This window comes from Vigna umbellata, chromosome 2 (genome assembly GCF_029865625.1).
Source record: "Vigna umbellata cultivar VRB3 chromosome 2, Vumbellata_1.0, whole genome shotgun sequence".
In the NCBI taxonomy this organism is placed as follows: domain Eukaryota; kingdom Viridiplantae; phylum Streptophyta; class Magnoliopsida; order Fabales; family Fabaceae; genus Vigna; species Vigna umbellata.
In genome coordinates, this window is record NC_142166.1 from 7,426,482 (window position 1) to 7,445,289 (window position 18,808).

Consider the following 18,808-nt stretch of genomic DNA (forward strand, 5'->3'; position numbering starts at 1 on the left):
TCAGAAGGAGATGTTATTAGACATCAAGTTTGAAGACGGATCAACTATAGGATAAGAAAGATCATAAACAAGCATACCAAAAATAAAATTACAATCTAAATGGCAACAAAATCCCTTTATTGGTTCAACACAAAGTTTTGAAAATTCCAAATTTTGCCTTATAAAACATATGTGCTAAGATTACAGAAAATATATTGATAATGTGTGTGTATGAAAGTATTTGGAGAAAATTCTATTTATTTTTTCTAGTATAAGTAAATAAAAAATATTTATGCAGTTAAAAAACATTTTAAATAACAAACATTTTAAATATGTATATATAAATATATAATCCATTAATCTAAGCAATAAAGGGGTGGGGTCTAATTTTACCACACTAGTTGGGGTATACAATAAAACCAATCATCATTGAAGGAGTCACTTTTTAAGCAAATTAATAAGAATTATTACCTTACCAAAAAGTCGTTATGAAACTGGCAGCGAGAACACGGCACACAACATAATTAATAATTAAGTTAAGCTTATGATAAATTGGGTTAATTTTTTATGGTGTATTAACTATTTAAGAAAACATATTTTAATTAAATATTTATTTTTGAAATTAAATGATATGATTATTATTTTATTTAATTATTGTAATATGGTATTTTATAATTTTATAATAATACGATGTTAGAAGAAGAAATTTACAACATAAATATATTGATATGTTTCTACAATAATTAGATGAAATCGAAAAAAAGATGTCATAATAGAGCAAAATAAAAGGAGTATTGAATGAATTTGTTTGTTAAGTTAAAAAAATGAAAAGAAGTATTAATTTTTATAATTAAGGGAAAGGGTTATCTAGTTTTAGTTTTGTTAAGCAAAATGAAGCCGAAAAGCAGAAGTTAGTGGGCTATAAATAGGGCATTGATGTTGAGTTGTTAATGATTGAGAATAAAAAAGAAGAGTAAGGAAGTGGTGTTGTGATAATTTGGTGTGTGAAATGGGTTGGATGAAATATGTTTTCCCAGTGTTCCTCTCCCTCAGTCTGCTATCAGTCGTGAGGTCTGAAAGGCCTCCGCCATGTCCTAGTGCTATAAACACAACTGGGTTGTATAGTGCGTGTCTCAGTCTGTTGAGAGCGCTGGAGTCTTCTTCTTGCTGCTCCGTCCTTCAGGGCTTGAGTCCTGACCAAGCTGTTAGTTGCATTGGCGATGCCCTACCTCCCATTGTTCCCTATACATTTAAAGCTGGACAGGCGCTCAGTAGATTGGCAAAAGTAACCGGTAATGCCTGTGGACTCACCAACGTTTGATCTCATCCCGGCTGCCAGTCACATATCCCCATGTTTCTTTCTTGTTTTCTTTTACACTCCTTCTTCCACCCTTATCGGATCAAGGACTACTTACCATCTTTCCTTTCTTCCATCTTCAAACTTGTTCTTGTTTAAATAAAATGTTTATGTCACTTCTCCTTTACTTCTTCTATCCTTCTTTTAAATATATATACATGTATATGATAAAATATACAAGTTTCTGCTTTCTTCTTATTCTTTTACTTTCTACTACCACGTCTTTTCAATTACAACATGAATGAGGTAACCAATTACATATTTTTATGCAATTTATTCTAACTTATTCCAAACAGCAAATCTAGATTAAACAATTCAACTACGTCAAAATTGCTTGTGTTCAAACATTTGCCTAAAAGTCTTAGTACAGAATTTGTAAGAATTATTAGAAGAAATTTATAAATATAACATAATAATGGAGATAGATTCTTGGATTTCTAAAAATAGATATGGAACTCACACGGAGTTTTACTATCATAAAACTTTGTGTATAAGTTAATGGAGAATTGTATGCAAAAAATTATGCAGACTTTAAAGTATGTTTTTTGTGCCGCTTTACTACCTACTTAATCGTGTTTGTTTGTGTAAAGTCCATAAAAACATTTACCTTAATCAATAATATGAAATTTTTCTTAGTATTATTATTATTAGTAAGAATTTTTGTAGGTAAAAAAATATAATAGAAATATTATGATAAATGGTTCAGAGGATAGGTTCAAAATTTTCGAAACCTATTTCCATAATTTATAAGAGAGTTTTGTTAAAAAAAAAATTGAAAGGATATGAATTCCTACGTAGCATGAAAGGAGTTAGGATGAGATTTGATCAAATAGATATAGTAAATTTTAAAATAATATCGATGATTAAATCAAATAATATTAAAATAATAAATAATATTAAAAAATTATTAAATAGTAAATTTTATTACCTATAAATAGTCATGGGAGGAAAGGGTATTCTGCACAAAGAGAGGAAGAATCAAGTGAGAAATCTTGAAATTTAGAGAAGAAAGAGTTAGGAAGAAATTTTAGTTGTAAGAAGACTAGTCTGAAGGGTTTTCGAAAAACAGTTTCTAGTAGAAAAATAATTATAGAGACGAGGTAAGGGGAGCTAACCTTTCTATGCATTTATGTTAATTATTATGTATTGAATTATTGTGTATGTCTATGTGTTAGTTATATAACTATTCATGCTTGAATTTATGTGTAATATTGTTAATATAAAAATATTTTGAATGTGTGAATAAGAAATTTGTTAAAAACTAGTTGAGGAACACTTTGGCTAAGGAAAGACTTGGTACTTAAGCTGTCCATTGTGACGCACCTCTCTTTCCTGGAAGTCTACTCGACAGGTTTTTAACTTAAATCCTATTGAACAGATTATGTACTGTTAAACTATTTTGCAATATATTTAATTGATATAAAATATGTGATGAAATATTTTTTAAATGGTAGTTCACCCTTACTTATTTGTGTTTGTGCCGGAAAAATCATATTTTGCGATGATCGTATAACTTATCTGTTATACGGGAGCAAGGGAACAACAACTAACCCATACAAGTGAAGTCGGAGGTAGCAGAGTAGTAAAGTATAGAGAAAGACTTTATAAGTGTGTTATGTGAGGTTGAAAGAATTATGTATTTTTCCGTGTGGATTTCCTTATATGACTTTATGTATATTATTGTAAAAATGTACAATATTGATAATATCTATGAAAAGTCAGTGTGAGAATTTGAGATGTTACAACTTGCACGAGTAGGTGTTACAAAATGTAGTATTTTGTAAACAACGGTTAATTATTAAATTAACTATTTGTGATTTATGGTAGAGTTTATTCACCACTATCATGATCATTTCACAGCAATGTATAACTACAAAATAATTATTTCAAAATATTGAGTTTAAATTTCTATTATTTTAAGAGAAAAATAAAATAAAAATTTATGAGTGGACGAATTTTTACTTTCATTGTTCTTTCGCGCAAGAATTAATAACTACAAATAGGTCGACAACAAATTTGAGTCGATGAATTTTTCATTTTAACGAATTTAAGAGAAAATAAGTAAATAGATTAAGTAGATTTTGAGGAAAAGTTGATATTGTTTCTTTAAAAAGATTTGAAGATGAAAGTTTGTGAATGATTGAAGTGATGTGATAAATAAAAGAGTTTTAATAGATACAAAATAAATATTACAAAATTGATTTTAATGTTAAAAAATAATATGAAATGATTTTCAAATGAGTTAAAAATATTTATTTAAAATATTTTTATTTAATTTAAAAAAATCTACACTAGTACAGTCAGGGGATACGACAGCGGTTATTTTCGTCATTTGATAGCGGTTCCTGAACTGAGGCATATACAGGCGAGGCAAAAAGTCCAGAGTTTTATGTCTCGGTTTTGAACCGAGGCCCACAGTTGAATGATTTCGCCTCGGGTCAAGTCAACCGATCCAATATGTTTACCTCTACTGCCTCGGTTGTGACCATAACCGAGACAGTAAGGTCTTTTTTTTAATATTAATAATAATAATATTATTATAGTTAATTAATTAACTGGCAAGACTCATATATCATCCTTCTCAAGAGCAATATAGTGTTTGGCTGATTTGAGAAATTGACGACGAAGCTTCGCCAGGACCAGAGAAATTGACGACGAAGCTTCGCCAGGACCAGATCCCATCCTCGGTAAAGACCCGCCGCCACCACCCTGCTCCTGATCATCCTCCTCCAAAGGCAATCTCTCGTAAGTTGCATTGGAAAACCGCCATTATCAAAACTGGACCAGCCGCCACCAGTGAGCCCATCACCCCGCCGCCAACGATCTGTCCCTGGCCTCCTACGAGATAGATGGTGAGACCGGTGGCACCAGGAGGGGATGGTCCGGGGAGAAACGAGCCGGTGAGGGAGAGGATGGCGCCAGGAGCCGTGGGCTGGCGAAGAGTAACGTTCACGACGGCCCCGCTGCCGTTGAGAATGGACACGCCGCGCAAACGCCTCCGCGCGAACTAGACCACACAGTCGGTGATGTCGGCGCCGCTAGCAATCTCCATGACGTGGCTTCGCATCGCGTTGGGGCTGTCTCGGGTGACAAATCCCAGATCCGCATTCTCGTTCATGGAAAATCCCAGATCTGCACTCTCGTTCTTGGAAAATCCCACATCTGCACTCTCGTTCATGGAAAATCCCAGATCCGCACTCTCGGTTTGGGCTTGCAGTCACCGCACTCTCGTTCAGGAAGAGTGATATCCCAGATCCGCACTCTCGTTCAGGAAGAGTGATATCCCAGATTTGGTTGACTCAACAGAGAGAAAAAAAAATTTAGGGAGAAGCAGCTGTGCTGGGCGACGCAAATGAAAGTGTGTGGGTTAAGTCGAGGTGAATGAAGCTATTACCACGGTTACTAAAAAGCCCGAGGTAATATCACAATATTGCACCGGTTAAAAGCAAAGGCCGAAGTATAAAGTCCTCCTTAACCACCTCGGTTCCTGAAAAACCGATGTCGTAGCTGATCTGTCAGTGTTTCAAGAAAAAAACAGGCGAAAAAAAAGCATTCACAGGTGCATAGGTCTCGAGTTTTCTATCAACCGAGGCAGTATAACAATTCTGCTTCGGGTGAACTGGTGACCGAAGTATATAGGGTTTTATGCTTCAGTTTTTCGTAACCGAAGCATATATGGCGCCTTCAAAAGTCCTTTTTTTACTAGTGGTAATAGTAATAAATAAACAATACATTTAATAATTTATAAGATATTAATTATGATTGATGTTAAAAATACGATGACATGTTGTATTTGTTTTCATTTTTAACTCACGTTACACTTTGGTTTCAAAAAAACCAAACAATGTTATGTGGAAAAAATTGAAGCAGGTATATCTCGTTAACCATTACTCTTTAACTTATAAAAGAGTGTACGGAAAGATTTGGGATAATGTTATGTGACTAAAAGATAATTGAAATAGGAATGCAATGCAAAAAAAAAATCAACTAAATTGAAGAACTACAGATAAAGTTATAAATCAAACAAGTAGAGAGATCAAATCTGTCAATATTTAAATCAGAATTAAACTCGAGAAACTATGTAAGATTTTCAAAATCAAACTGCAACCATAAAAAAGTTCAAAATTTAAGTTATGACAATCAAATTAAAGATATTTGAATTAGAAATGTAATAAAAAAAATCAACTAAATCGAATAACTATAGCAAAAGTTAAAAAACAAAAAAGCAGCAAAGGTTAAATTTGTCAACATTTAAATAATAATTGAACTCTACAAATTGTGTGAGATTTTCAAAATCAAACTGCAATCATAGAATAAGTCCAAAAATTAAATTCTTGCATTCAAATTAAAAATAATTAAATCAAATATAATGCAAAAAAATCAATTCAATTGGATAATTGTAAAAAAAGTTATAAACCAAACAAGCAGAATAGATAAGATATGTCAACATTTAAATCAATATTGAACTCTACAAACTGTGTGGAATTTGCAAAATCAAATTAAACATTATAAAATTTAATTAAAGACTAAATATAAAGTTAATGTTATTCAATATATGTTAACATTCAATTATTAAAGACTAAATCGAAGGTAATATGCAAAGTTATTTTCTTCCTCGCCTTCTTTATTATTCAATATTTGTTCTCTAAGCTTCTTTCTTCTACTACCGAACTGTGAGGTGATTTTAGGAAAATTTTGGAAGCTCAAGTCATTACTTGTCAAAGATTTTAACTAAATATAAATTAAATACAAAAGTTTTAATTAAAATGATATTTATAAGTATTTCTCGTTAACCATTTGAATGGATCACAATGTAATATTTCCTTTATTATATAATTAACATTATATATATATATATATATATATATATATATATATATATTATTTAAGTAATTAAATATAATATTTTTAGATAAATATATATTTTATTATTCCATGTATAGAAACATTATATGGAAGGATTAAATATCTAAATGCATGCGAAGTGTTCAAAAATTTCTTATCTTCATAAATAGATTTTGAAAGGATTATTAAAACAAATTAAACTATGAGTATATCATGTCCTAAATTTTATCATGAATAGATAGATTGTTTTTGTATAAACTCAATGCAATATTTTTCATATGCAATGTATTCTCTTTTATATACTTGACATTTATACAATTACTATTTATATATTTTAAAATTTATTAATTACAATTTACTTCTTAAAGTTTAATATTCAAAAGTATTATCAATCTAATATTATATTTTTATTACAACCTTTATGTTTTATGAGAAAATAATCTAATTAATATTTGAGATAGCAAGTACCCATACATGATGGAATCGAGATAAGATACTTAACCCCATAAGTAAAAGTTAAATGATAAAGACTTACACCAAAACTATACAAAGAAACATAAAGTCAACAGTTTAGCATATTATTTCAGAATTTACATGGAACATTAAGTTGAGATTACAAAGAAAAAGAGAGTAGGACCTTAAGTGTTAATATTTTCCATATCATCTACGTAATTATATTAATAGTAACATATGTTTCTAATGTTTCAATTTAATTAAAAGTTGTGGGTAAACCTAAAACACAATATATTCAAAAGTTGAAATTTATTAATGTAACATCTCAAAATATATCATAATATTATATCATAGATTAATCACATATAATAATAAGATATATCAGTTCAACCAGAGTTAGTAAAGTATTTAACATTACAGTTATCCAAAATAACCATAAAACTTAAAAACTGTACAAAGTAACATAAGTTTGATACAAAACATAGGAATAAACTGAACGGATACAACACACTGTATAAACCGATCGGTTTGCAAAAGGAATACTAAATCTATTGACCGAACGGTCCAATTCAAAACTATACACAATAGATGACCGAGCGGTCATAACTTAAGCGACATGATCTTCGCCTTCCAACACTTGCTCCACTGAACACTCATCGCCTTCTGCTCACATCCACAGGTTGATCATCGCAAGGGAAAAGAAAACCGAACGGACAAGAAAATAGGATAAGCTCTTGTAATTTAATTATAAACACATATATGCATTTCATGCAAGTTCAATCCATATGAAACCGAACGGTACATCATACAACAATGAATACAATTCATCACATACAACCAAAACATCATAATTCATATAAATATATATATATATAAATCGAACATTATGACTTGACCATCCGGATTGTATGAATATGTAGCTACAATCGTCCTTGCACTTGTGGTAGTGTAACAGTTGACACCAATCAAGCTACTACCCAAGGTTAATCCCATAATACCTACCTCGGCACCCTGAGGTGGTAGGACCTCCTACTATTCTCACAAATGATATACCTCTCTATGTGAGAATGATACTCATAAAATTTCAGGATGAACGCCAGCTTAGCATATCTATATTCATACTTTACAAATCAATAATCATACACGAGACATTCCACCTTAGAATTCTCTTTCACAGTATTCAAAAGTTCAACCTTCTCAAACACACAGTGGGGGGATTTTGAAAGTGTTTTTGAATTACAAATTAACAACACAGCTGAAAATAAAACATTGATTAAAAACGGTTGGTCACTAGGTTAATTACAATGTTTGTCGGAACAATCGGTACCATTATAGCATGTAACGGTCACAACACAAGTTAAAATAGTCAGTTTCAAAAATTGATTTTCTTAGTAAACTTTTATCGAATAGTTGATGTGCTAAAATTTTAAAGAGTGTAGAGTTCAAGAAAATCAACACAGAAAATTTATCCTGGTTCGAATCAAAAGATTCTACGTCCTGTCGTTAATCACTATGAATAGTGATTAACCGTTTTTCACTAAAATATGATTTGCAGATTACAATCAGATAATCAAAATAAGCAAAGATAGAAAACACCTTTCTTCGACAAACGAACGAAACAACCTACTCAGCCAACTTGAAGAGAACCGCTTCGACCTTTGACACACAAAACGCGAGCTTCTCCTATTCACAAGACCAAGCAAGAGCACTCTATCACTTTGAGAACTTCCTCAGATAAACTGTATTCTCAAAATGGCATAGATCATTTTCACTCACAGAGAGCTTCCCTTAGGCACAAAGCTCTAATACTCTCAATTGAAAAGTTAGATTTCTAAGAGTTGTGAAGACCTATATTTATAAGCCTAGTTTCGTGCAGGGACAAAAACTGAAAAGACATATCCCAACTGCCACTGATAATCGATTATCATTAAGCGATAATCGATTATTTGTGTCCGTTATGGGGTTTTCAAAAAGTGATATTCGATTATCCTGAGCAATAATCGATTATTCCAGAGACTTGGACAGAATTAAATGAAACAGTGATAATCGATTATTTTGTGTAATAATCGATTATTTGCGCAAGCAACTCTCTTCTAAACTGGCTCGTGATAATCGATTATTCCTCTTGATAATCGATTATTTGTGCAATGACTCACTAAACACGAAAACTTCTAAGAGTTTTTACATCATTACATTTTATCCTATACATTTGTTTCTACAAAATACGTTTAACAAAGATGCATTTAGAGTCTTCAATTCTTCAGCTTTTATCATCATCAAAACTTTACAGTAGCTTTCAAGATACCAATGCTCCTCATTGGTAACAATGTTTCCAATCCCAGATTAACAATAATTATTCACTCCTCTCACCTCTAATCCAACATGAAATAATCAACTAGGCGAAGATGAATTTAATTTTCATAAATGCGAATTAAGCAAACGCACTGCACACATTCAATCAATTTAACGCTACCACAAATTAAGCATATGTGGCTCTAATCAACTAAGCGAAGATTAAACACAAATTAGGCAACTAAGCGTGTACCTAATTGCAAGCTTAAATCATATCAAACATTGTGCAAGACAAGAACAGTAAAATAACAATTAACAGTGCAGAAATCTCAAGGAAACTATAGTAATTTTCCTATTGTCCAGCCAAAACTTAATTAAAGTTCCATTAAACAAAATTAGATGCAGCAAAACATATTACATTGAATAAAAATGAAATTAAAACAGTAAAAATGAAACTGCTACAGTAAATACGAAATTACAGAAAACAGTAAAACATAAATTAAACAAAAACATCAAAATAAAATTACAGCAACATAAAACAGTAAAAAAAATAATCTGAAACAGAAAACTGCAGTACAGAAAACGAAAGATACAAAATACATAAAATACAGAATACAGAAAATACAAAAAACAGTAAAATACAAAAAATTAAATTACAGCAGTACATAAAATACAGAATTACAGAATTGCAGAATACAGCAGTACAGAAAACAAAAAAACACAGAAAACAGTAAAATACAGAAAACAGTAAAATACAGAAAATAGTAAATGCAAAAAATAGTAAAACAGAAAATGGAATTTGCAGAATAAAGAAACAGAATCAGATTTGCAGAACCAAAATTTGCAGAATATCAGAAACAGAATACAGAAACGAAAATGCAGCAGTAATACAGAAACCAGTAAATACAGAAAACAGTAAAACAGAAAAACGAAAATACAGCAGAATTTAATTACAGCAGCAGCAAAACAGAAACAAATTTATTCATCATCAAATATCTTAAATTACAAGAGAAAGAAAAAGAAATTGGAACCAGAATTGAAGTTGGAAAGGAAACCATAGCATAGCTTCTACAAAACACCCTTAAAGGGAGAAGAAGATGAACTTTCCTACTCTACATTTTTTGAATGTAAGAACCCAAGGAAGAAGAAGTTCCCATTCCAACTCTGATTTTGGGTCTTAAAGACCTAAAATTCCAATTATGCCATTTCCATTTTGTCTTAATTACAAATTGACCTAAATTCTATTTAAATGAAATTCAAATGCAAATTACAATGAAATAAAATAACAAAAATTACAATATGATGTGTCATCTTTCTTTGAGTCCCAAAATAAAATTTCAAAATTGCCCTGAAAATAATAATAGAATTAATTAAGTTCAAATAATTCAAATTAATTAAAATATGAATTATTGGTCAAATTAAGCCCAAATAGCAAAATTAAGAGAATAATGGACAATTAAACACAATTGCATAATAAAATATGATACAAAAAGATAAGTAAATAGGAGAAAATAATGACTCATCAACCACACACTCATAACTTACACTAAAAACTCTTAAAAACTTATACTAAATATTATACTAGACTGAGTACTTAGAGATTTTTGGATACTTTATCCAGACCGAACATTAGTTTAATATTACACACTTACGATTAGACTGAACGGTCGTAAATAGATAATACTGCTAATAGACCGAACCCAGTTAATGACTGAGTACATAACACAGTCGAACGGTCAATAGAACAAATCTTTGAATAACAATTCTTAAACCAAAATAAGATATTTTTCTTAATCTCTAACCCTTCAAACGTGATTTCTAAGTTATTTTAAACCTATTCTACTAAACCTATTACACACTGCTTATCACTCACATTTTCACACACTCTCTTCTCTCGCCTAGACTAACCGAACGTTCTACAATAGGAACTCTAATCCAGTTCACAAGTCTCGGCCAAACACATAATTTGAATACAATTCAATCAAACATACCATCATTCATACATGCAAACATTCACACATCAACTTCAAACATAGAAAAATATAATTAAATCACTAGCTTCCCTTACCTTGAATAAACGAGACATTTCCTAAGCTTCCACAACTTTAACTAATCAACAACAACTTCTAAAGCAATCCACTACAATTCTAATCGGTGAAAATGGGTCAACCAGAGGATTAAAACATAAACAGGTTCAGAAAAAGATAAATGAAGAACACAAGCAAGCTGAACAGTGCTTGCATGTTCCAAAAAATACCGAAACTTAAAAGAACGAATGAGTTTACTTACCCACTTCACACAACAACTAGATTGATGGAAAAGAACTTTGCCACCAAGAAAGAACTCACACACAGTCTAGATGATGATCAGAAGAAGGATAAAGTGAGGATTTTTAGACAGAAGAATGAGGATTATAAAGAGAAGGAGGAGAAACTCAGAAATCTGGAGAGAAGAGGTGCATGCAAAAAGTGGCTCAACATTTAAAATTTTGGCTTATATATTACCGTCAAAAATCTATCGGCCAACTAGATGCACACACCTGTCTTCTACTTTCTGAATTTTCTAAACCTTCGTACTAACACTTGGATTCCACTAAAAGCTTAATTTAATGGTTGTAATAATTAATTTTAAAATTATTTATTTTCATTTATTAATTTATGACTTTAATATATAATTATTTTCTTTGTAATGTTTAATATAACAAGTAAAAAAATTCATAATAATATAGTTATTTATTCGAAATGCAGTTAAAAAGGTTACACAGATTCTTAAATGAAATGTCATACTCTCAAACAAATAACTTCAACGTTGACTTGACGTCTCTAACGTTGAATTTTTTTTCTGACATCAAATGTCAAAAAGTAATACTTCAAAAGCCATTTTATTTAAGTAAATACAAAACGATGGTAGGAAATGGAAACATATTCGTAAAAAATCTCCGATATTGTTGAATTATGTTTTTATACATTTTATTTTAAATTTGGTCTGCTTTAGTCCATATATGTATATATGTGTGTGTGTGTTTTGGAGATTTTTGGATTACTAAGGATAGATATAGAACTCACGCGGAGTTTGTGTATACATTTATGGAGAATTGGATTGAAAGATGGTAGAATAGTGTTGTTCTTGCAACAAAAAAATAAGACATGAACTCGGAAGGAGATGTTAGAAATCAAGTTTGACGACGGATCCACTGTAGGATAAGGAAAATTCCAATTTTTGCCTTATACAACATCTGTACTAAGATTTGGAAAATTATGTTTATGTTTTTTAATATAATTAAATGAAATATATTTATGCGACTCAAAAATTATTTTTAATATATGTTTAAATCTCAAACTAAATTAGTCATTTAAAATAAGATTTAAAGTACAAAATTCAATGATAAAAAATAAGTTTGAAGATTAAAAGAGATATAAATTTACACTCATCATTATACAAATGAGAGAAAAGGAGAATAAGCTAGCGAAAGAGTATTAAACAGTATTTGTAATTTGTTTCATATATATTATTCTTTTTAGTCGATAAAAAAAATTATGAAGAATTAATACAAAATATGTGTTAAACAAAATTAAAGTAAACACTATTTTGTTTAACGTATATTTTTTAGAGAGAAAATTTCTTGCACGATATGTTGTTTGGTACATAAAAGAATGAAGACTTAAAGCGCATCGAAAATAGACTCCCAAAATATAACGATCTCTTTTAAAGCTTTACGCACCTCTTTTAATAAAGAGTTTGTTTGGGCTTGGGGGCATATGTACAATATGAAATATACCAATCAAAATTAATTCTCATGGACAACTAACAAGTATTAATAGATCAGATTGCCTATGATTTACAAATATACGGTATTATTGGGTTTGATTGCCTAAAAATATATTGTTCTAATGGTTAATGGTTAACCAGTGGGCTTGGTTGTCACAAGTCTTATAAATATACAATTGATGTCCACGTACAATCATATTTTTCTATCATAATAAATTAGTGACCTTTCTTTATGAAACATATATGACTTGAGCGGAGTATCTTCTACAGGTCAACAACTCATCAAAATGGATTGCATTCTCAGAGAAGATTGAAGATCAAAAGAGAGCATAGCAAAGAAGGATGACCGACCCTCAGACCAATTTAACCGAAATACTTTGTAATGTAATTTAGAAGTATATTATTTATTATTATTTATGAATTATATAAAATTTTCATAAGATGTTATTTCACGATCTAATATTAAGACCGAGTAAATTGATTACTAAATCTAAATAGGTCAAGTATTGAAGATGACTTTTTAAAACTAAGTAGGTAGGTCAACTGAGACGAAGTAAGCTAAGTAGTGAGACTCATCTCTTAAAGTCGAGTAATAAATATTTAGTTTAATTTAATATTTTAATGTAATTTTATATATTTTATTATTTTAATATTTTAAAATATATTTTATTAAACTAAAACAAATAAATGATATTTAAAATAATTAAAAAATGTATAAAAAGTAAAAATTTAAAAAGTCATAAATATGTTAATGGATTTCTAAATTCGTTTAACATATCTTTTTAAATTTTGTTTTTCATTTATAAATTAAAAAATATTTAGTTTAATTTAATATTTGAATATAAATTAATATATTTTAATATTTTAAATATGTTTTATAAAATTAAAACAAGTAAAAAATATTTAAAAAATTAAAAATAAAAAAGAAAAAAATTAAAAAAATCATAAATATGTGAATGGATTTCAAATTCTTCAACAAATTCAAGTTTTTCAATAGATTTCAAAAAAATTTAAAATTTTCAATTAATTTCAAAATTTATTGGAGTGTTTAACAAAGTTCAAAAATTGTTGAGACCTACAAAATTCGTTGAGATCTTTAATAGAGTTCAAATTTTGTTGATATCGAATTTTAAAATTTGTTAAATTTTGAAATAAATTTTGAAATTTGTTGATGATTTCATCGAATTTCGATAAGGTCATTTTTTTTAATTATTTTATTGAATTTTATTGAAGGGTATTATTGTTTATTGAAGTTGCAGGAAGACGTATTGGAGGTAGGGGGAAACACCCTCCAAATTAAATAATTCTCAATTAGTTTAGTTTAAATAAATACAATTTCTTCCAACACCCCATTTTCTTCCTATATTTTTATAAAAAACTTGAAAAGTCCATTTTACCCTTATCTTTTTCCTTCCTCCTCCCCGTTTGCCAAACATCTTTCATTTTTCAAATCATATTTAACAGGACACTTAAAAATGGACCATAGAATCTCTTATATACATTATATTTTGTATGTATTGCTGCCTTGGGGACTTGGATGCAAATGATGACAACTTATACTGAGAAATCATTGGTTTTTTTCCCAAAAATGCTGATTTTACCATTTACATTTTGCCATTCTACGCGCATGATACAATATTTCAGGCTTCTAAAACATATCTATAAAACTATACAATTTGTAATGCAAAATTACATTTCAGATTGTATAAAGAAAAATGCAATTTTGTATTTTAGACTGTACAATTTATAATTTATAATTTACAAATTTACATTACAGACCAGATGCAAAATTGCATTATAGATTATACCATCCGAAATGCAAAATTGCATTCCGGTTTATGCAATCTGATATATCTACATATTATAAAATTCGGAACTACAATTACATCTGAGATATAATTGAAATTTTAAAATTACAAGGGTACAGCAAACATAATATTGGAGTGCATGAAGAAATTCCCTTAAATAAATTCGGTCAAATGTTATGTAAGCATATACGATTTTACTTTGAAAAGGAAAAAAAAAACAATTTTATCCTCAAGTTCATACATAATTTAAAAAAATACAGATATACTTGTCTAACAGCATGAATCAAATCTATCAAAAAATTCATAAATTATAAACTTCAAACTTGAAAATGTTCATACTATAACTTAAAAATCTCAAAAACTCACAATACACCAATTCACTTGATAAAGCACCTGGTCACCAATTCGCTAAGACTTGTTCAGCTACGGTTGGATCACTGGTTTCATCGGAAAACTTACTGGGTTGTGTTGAACCATGACGGTTACAAAACATTTCTGATGCAATAACCAATTTGACTGAGTCCCAATCAGAACGTTCTGAGCCACACTTGATGTAACTGAAGAGAAGTGTGGAAATTGGTTTCCAAATTGCAAATGTAATTTTGAAAATCAATTTGTCCTTCATTACTTTTCACTTTCATCTCCTTGCACGAAAAGAACAATAACTGGGAGTGAATATAGCACAAAACCATGTGAAAGATAATGCTGCTTAACCGTCAGATATTTCTGTCCTATGGAAACCTTGTCTCTTACTTCTCACCACTTTTTCTTTTGAGTGATCCACTGATAGCGGCCTTAGCTTTTGCCCATTCCTTCAAAGATGCAGCACTTCTCATAAATGAGCACGTTTCTCCTATTTCAATATTTTCAGGAGATTTTTCCCTGGGACTTGTTTCAACCTTTTCCTCAACTACTGAAGCAAAAGTAACGTCATTGCCACTGATATGCTGACTCTTTTCTTGTATAGTCTCCCTTGATTTAAACCCGCCATTACTCACAGCTTCATTAATAGTACCCTTAGCTACACCGTTATGCTTGAAATGGTTGGAAATGGCAGGTACCACGATGGGCTCCTTGGCCTTTGGCTCTGGAAAAGTAATACCAGGCAGAATATGTGCAATGCTAAATGAATTGCTATTCTCACTAACCATTTGTGTCCAGGATTGTTTTTGCAGCCATGAAGCTCCTCTGCCTGTCTTATTCGGTGCCACATTATGCTGATTTTTGGTAACATTTTCTATCACTTCTCTATTTGCAGGTTGAGCTTCAGCAAGCTCTTTTATCACTTGTGTATGGGTAGATTGAGCATCAGCATGCTCTTTTATCACTTGCGTAATGGTAGGGTTGCTGCATAATTCTCTTTCCTTTTCCATGTTTTCAGTTTCACTGATTGTAGATACAGGTGCACACAGGTCATCGGATCTTTGTAGATTCTTACTGCAGTCCGATTTTGGCAATATGATAGAAGCACTGAAAGAAGTATTGCCTCCGCCACCAAGAAGTTCTTTCCATGAAGACTTTTGAGACCATGAAACTTTAGTCAATTCCTCAAGACCATCTTCTGGCTCAGTACGCTGTGCACCAGATCCCACTTTATTTGGAAGAGTCTGCTTATTACCCTTGCCTCCAGGGGTTGTTGATACTTCTGCATTGCTTTCCATTTCCAATTTGGGAAGTGATTTCCTCTTCTTGTTCTTGTTGGGATTGCTATTATTCCTTCTCTCCACTTCAGGCATACTATTTTTGTGTTCTTCCTTAGCAATTTTTGTTTTATTAAACCAGGATTCCTGAAGATTAAAAACAACAATTACATGGTATAGAATACCTTTTCTTTGCTAAAAGGAAACTGACATTACCACTTAGACCCTAATTTATTAAACACCCCACCTCCACCCACAAATAGAGAAGAAAAAAATACCTGATTTTCCAGGATTCTTTCAAGCTCCTGGTTCCCTATTAAAGCTGTTTTATTTTTCTTCGTCTCCATGTTAATAATGAGATCGTCTTCATCTGCTGTGCTATCTTCAGCTTCGTCAGATTGTAAAGTATCAGGTGATTTGTACAAATCCTTCTCCTTTCCAAGGCTCTCAACACTGGAAATCTTTTCTTTTTGAAGTAGCTTGTTCATCACAGCATTCATTATGCTAATCTCTTCATCATTCATTCCAGCACTTTCAGCTGCCCCATCAATAGATAGCCTCCCTCTTTCAGTGACAAAGGGACTACAATGCTCCTCACAATCACAAAAATGCACAGGGAGTGGAGGAACTTTAATATTCTGGAAACTGTATTTGTGCTTGCCAGTTCCACTGAATGGTATGGATTTCACCTGCACAGGTATATATGTAGCACGTAAAAGCGAAGTCATATCGTTTACCCTTATTTCTTTAGACATAATGCAAATGCAAGGATACATTTGACATAATTAAATGACTATTCAGTTATGGATAACACATAAATAAACTAATTTTAAAATGAAAATCATTGCTCTGAAAATGCGTTCTACAAGTTATAAAACACTTATTCTAACAGCTGTTTATTAGAGCTGAACTAATTATTTATTCTAGTAGACTACAAGGCTTACTATCAACTGACAAGGCCTAACTAACAGTGACAAATCCTAACAGACAGTCCTATCTTGATTTCCTACACATACTTAAATATTAACTCAATGAATAACAAGGTGAAACTTCATCTCTGACTAGAGAAGAAGCATCCAAGGGAAGTGCAATCAAGTTTTTCCACTTTACCACAAAACACAAGAAACCCAAAACAATAATTTCACACATACAGTTCACATAACCTATCTAACTCCTACCCAATCCTGTTGCCTACTCATCACCCTTATCCACAACCAAACCCAACTATCACAAGATCAACCCTTAGCATTGAAATGCACACTCTAAAAAACTGCATAAACAAGTGACCTTTCTCAATCTGGGAAAGAAAATATTGAGATGTTTGGTATTTGACTTGGAAGAATGTGTGGTGGCTTCCTTAGGAGAACTAGGAGGCGGCTGAGTAGCATCATCAAGGGCTTCATGCTCCCATTCTCTCTTCATCCGCGTGAGATAGTCTTCTTTGGCCTTCTCAAGTCTCAGCCTTCCACCCTTCCACAGACACCCATTATACTGCCATGTCAATCGAAAGTTAAAATTAGTCACTGAAAACAAATCAAATCAAATCAAAACAAAAAAATAAAAAAATTTATGTTAGTTATAACTATCTTATTCATAAGTATATGTTAGAATATATGTTTTTAGTAGTTAATCATTGTCAACTAACTATTTGTTAACTAACTCTTTAAATAGTTAGTTTGGACCTGAAGAAAGGGGCTTTTGGAAAAACAATTGTAATTTTTCTTCTCTGTTTTCTATTCCAATAATCAAGAAGTCTCGAAGTTCTTTAATTCATAGCACTTTTGGATTCTTCAAACTCTCAAGTTTCTAGTATAATGTGTTTTTAGTAGTTCTGTATTAGTATAACAAAATATTATTTTTAACACACACATAAACTCGAGTTTTAGCTTATGCAGAATTCTATCTTCTTCTTCTTTTTTCCTAAAAGTTGAGAGCGAAAAGTTCAAATAAAATGTCCTTAAACATTAGGTGAAGTTGGCTACGTGAATCACAAAATATCATTGATAATCATTGGAAACAAGAAATAGAAAAAAAAATAGTTATTGATTCTTGCCTTGCTGAAGAGCTTAGAAAGGGATTTAGGGTCGGAGTGAAAATCAATATAGGCAAAGCTGCGACCTTTGGTTCGGATGGTTTGAACGGCTTGGACGGAGCCAAGAGAGGAGAATAAGCTTCGAAGGTCTTCGATGCTGACGGTTTCCGCCAATCCTCCCACGAATATTCTGACTGCATTATTCGATTCTTCCACTTCCTCCGCCATGCCTACTACCATCGAAGAAGTCGTTGCTCTGCTTGCAACAACAATGATAATAATAGGGTTCTTTTCAGTTTTTACTTGGCACCAGAAAAGTCACCTTTACGACACCGTTTTTACTTTGGAGGGAACAAGGTCAGATTAAATAATTGAAAAATTAAAATTGATTCAATGGTATTGAATTTATTAGAAATATGAGAGAATATGAAAAAAAAATGTAAGATAATCTACACCATTAATAAAAAATTTATATATATATATATATATATATATATATATTACTCTTTAAAATAATTATTTTATAAAATTTAAATAACTAATCATGATAAAAACTAATTTATGCCATAAAAAAATTATTTATATAATTAAAAAGATATTTAATATTATAATTATATATATATATATATATATA

General features: G+C 30.8%; 1 protein-coding gene and 1 long non-coding RNA gene across 2 annotated transcripts; both read right to left on the bottom strand.

The window, feature by feature from the left end:
* Positions 1 to 6,989: 6,989 nt before the first annotated feature.
* On the bottom strand, positions 6,990 to 10,080 carry LOC148203302 (uncharacterized). The gene is made up of 2 exons (XR_015784253.1): positions 9,958 to 10,080; positions 6,990 to 7,297 (listed from the first exon to the last, which is right to left on the bottom strand). It is a non-coding gene; the product is annotated as an uncharacterized LOC148203302 (long non-coding RNA).
* Positions 10,081 to 14,676: 4,596 nt separating this feature from the next.
* ROS3 (RNA-binding (RRM/RBD/RNP motifs) family protein) lies at positions 14,677 to 18,463 on the bottom strand. The gene is made up of 4 exons (XM_047304130.2): positions 18,196 to 18,463; positions 17,430 to 17,633; positions 16,421 to 16,831; positions 14,677 to 16,289 (listed from the first exon to the last, which is right to left on the bottom strand). The coding sequence occupies exons 1-4, from the start codon at positions 18,412 to 18,414 to the stop codon at positions 15,252 to 15,254; spliced, it is 1,872 nt and encodes a 623-aa protein (XP_047160086.1). The 5' UTR covers positions 18,415 to 18,463; the 3' UTR covers positions 14,677 to 15,251.
* Between the last annotated feature and the right edge of the window lie 345 nt (positions 18,464 to 18,808).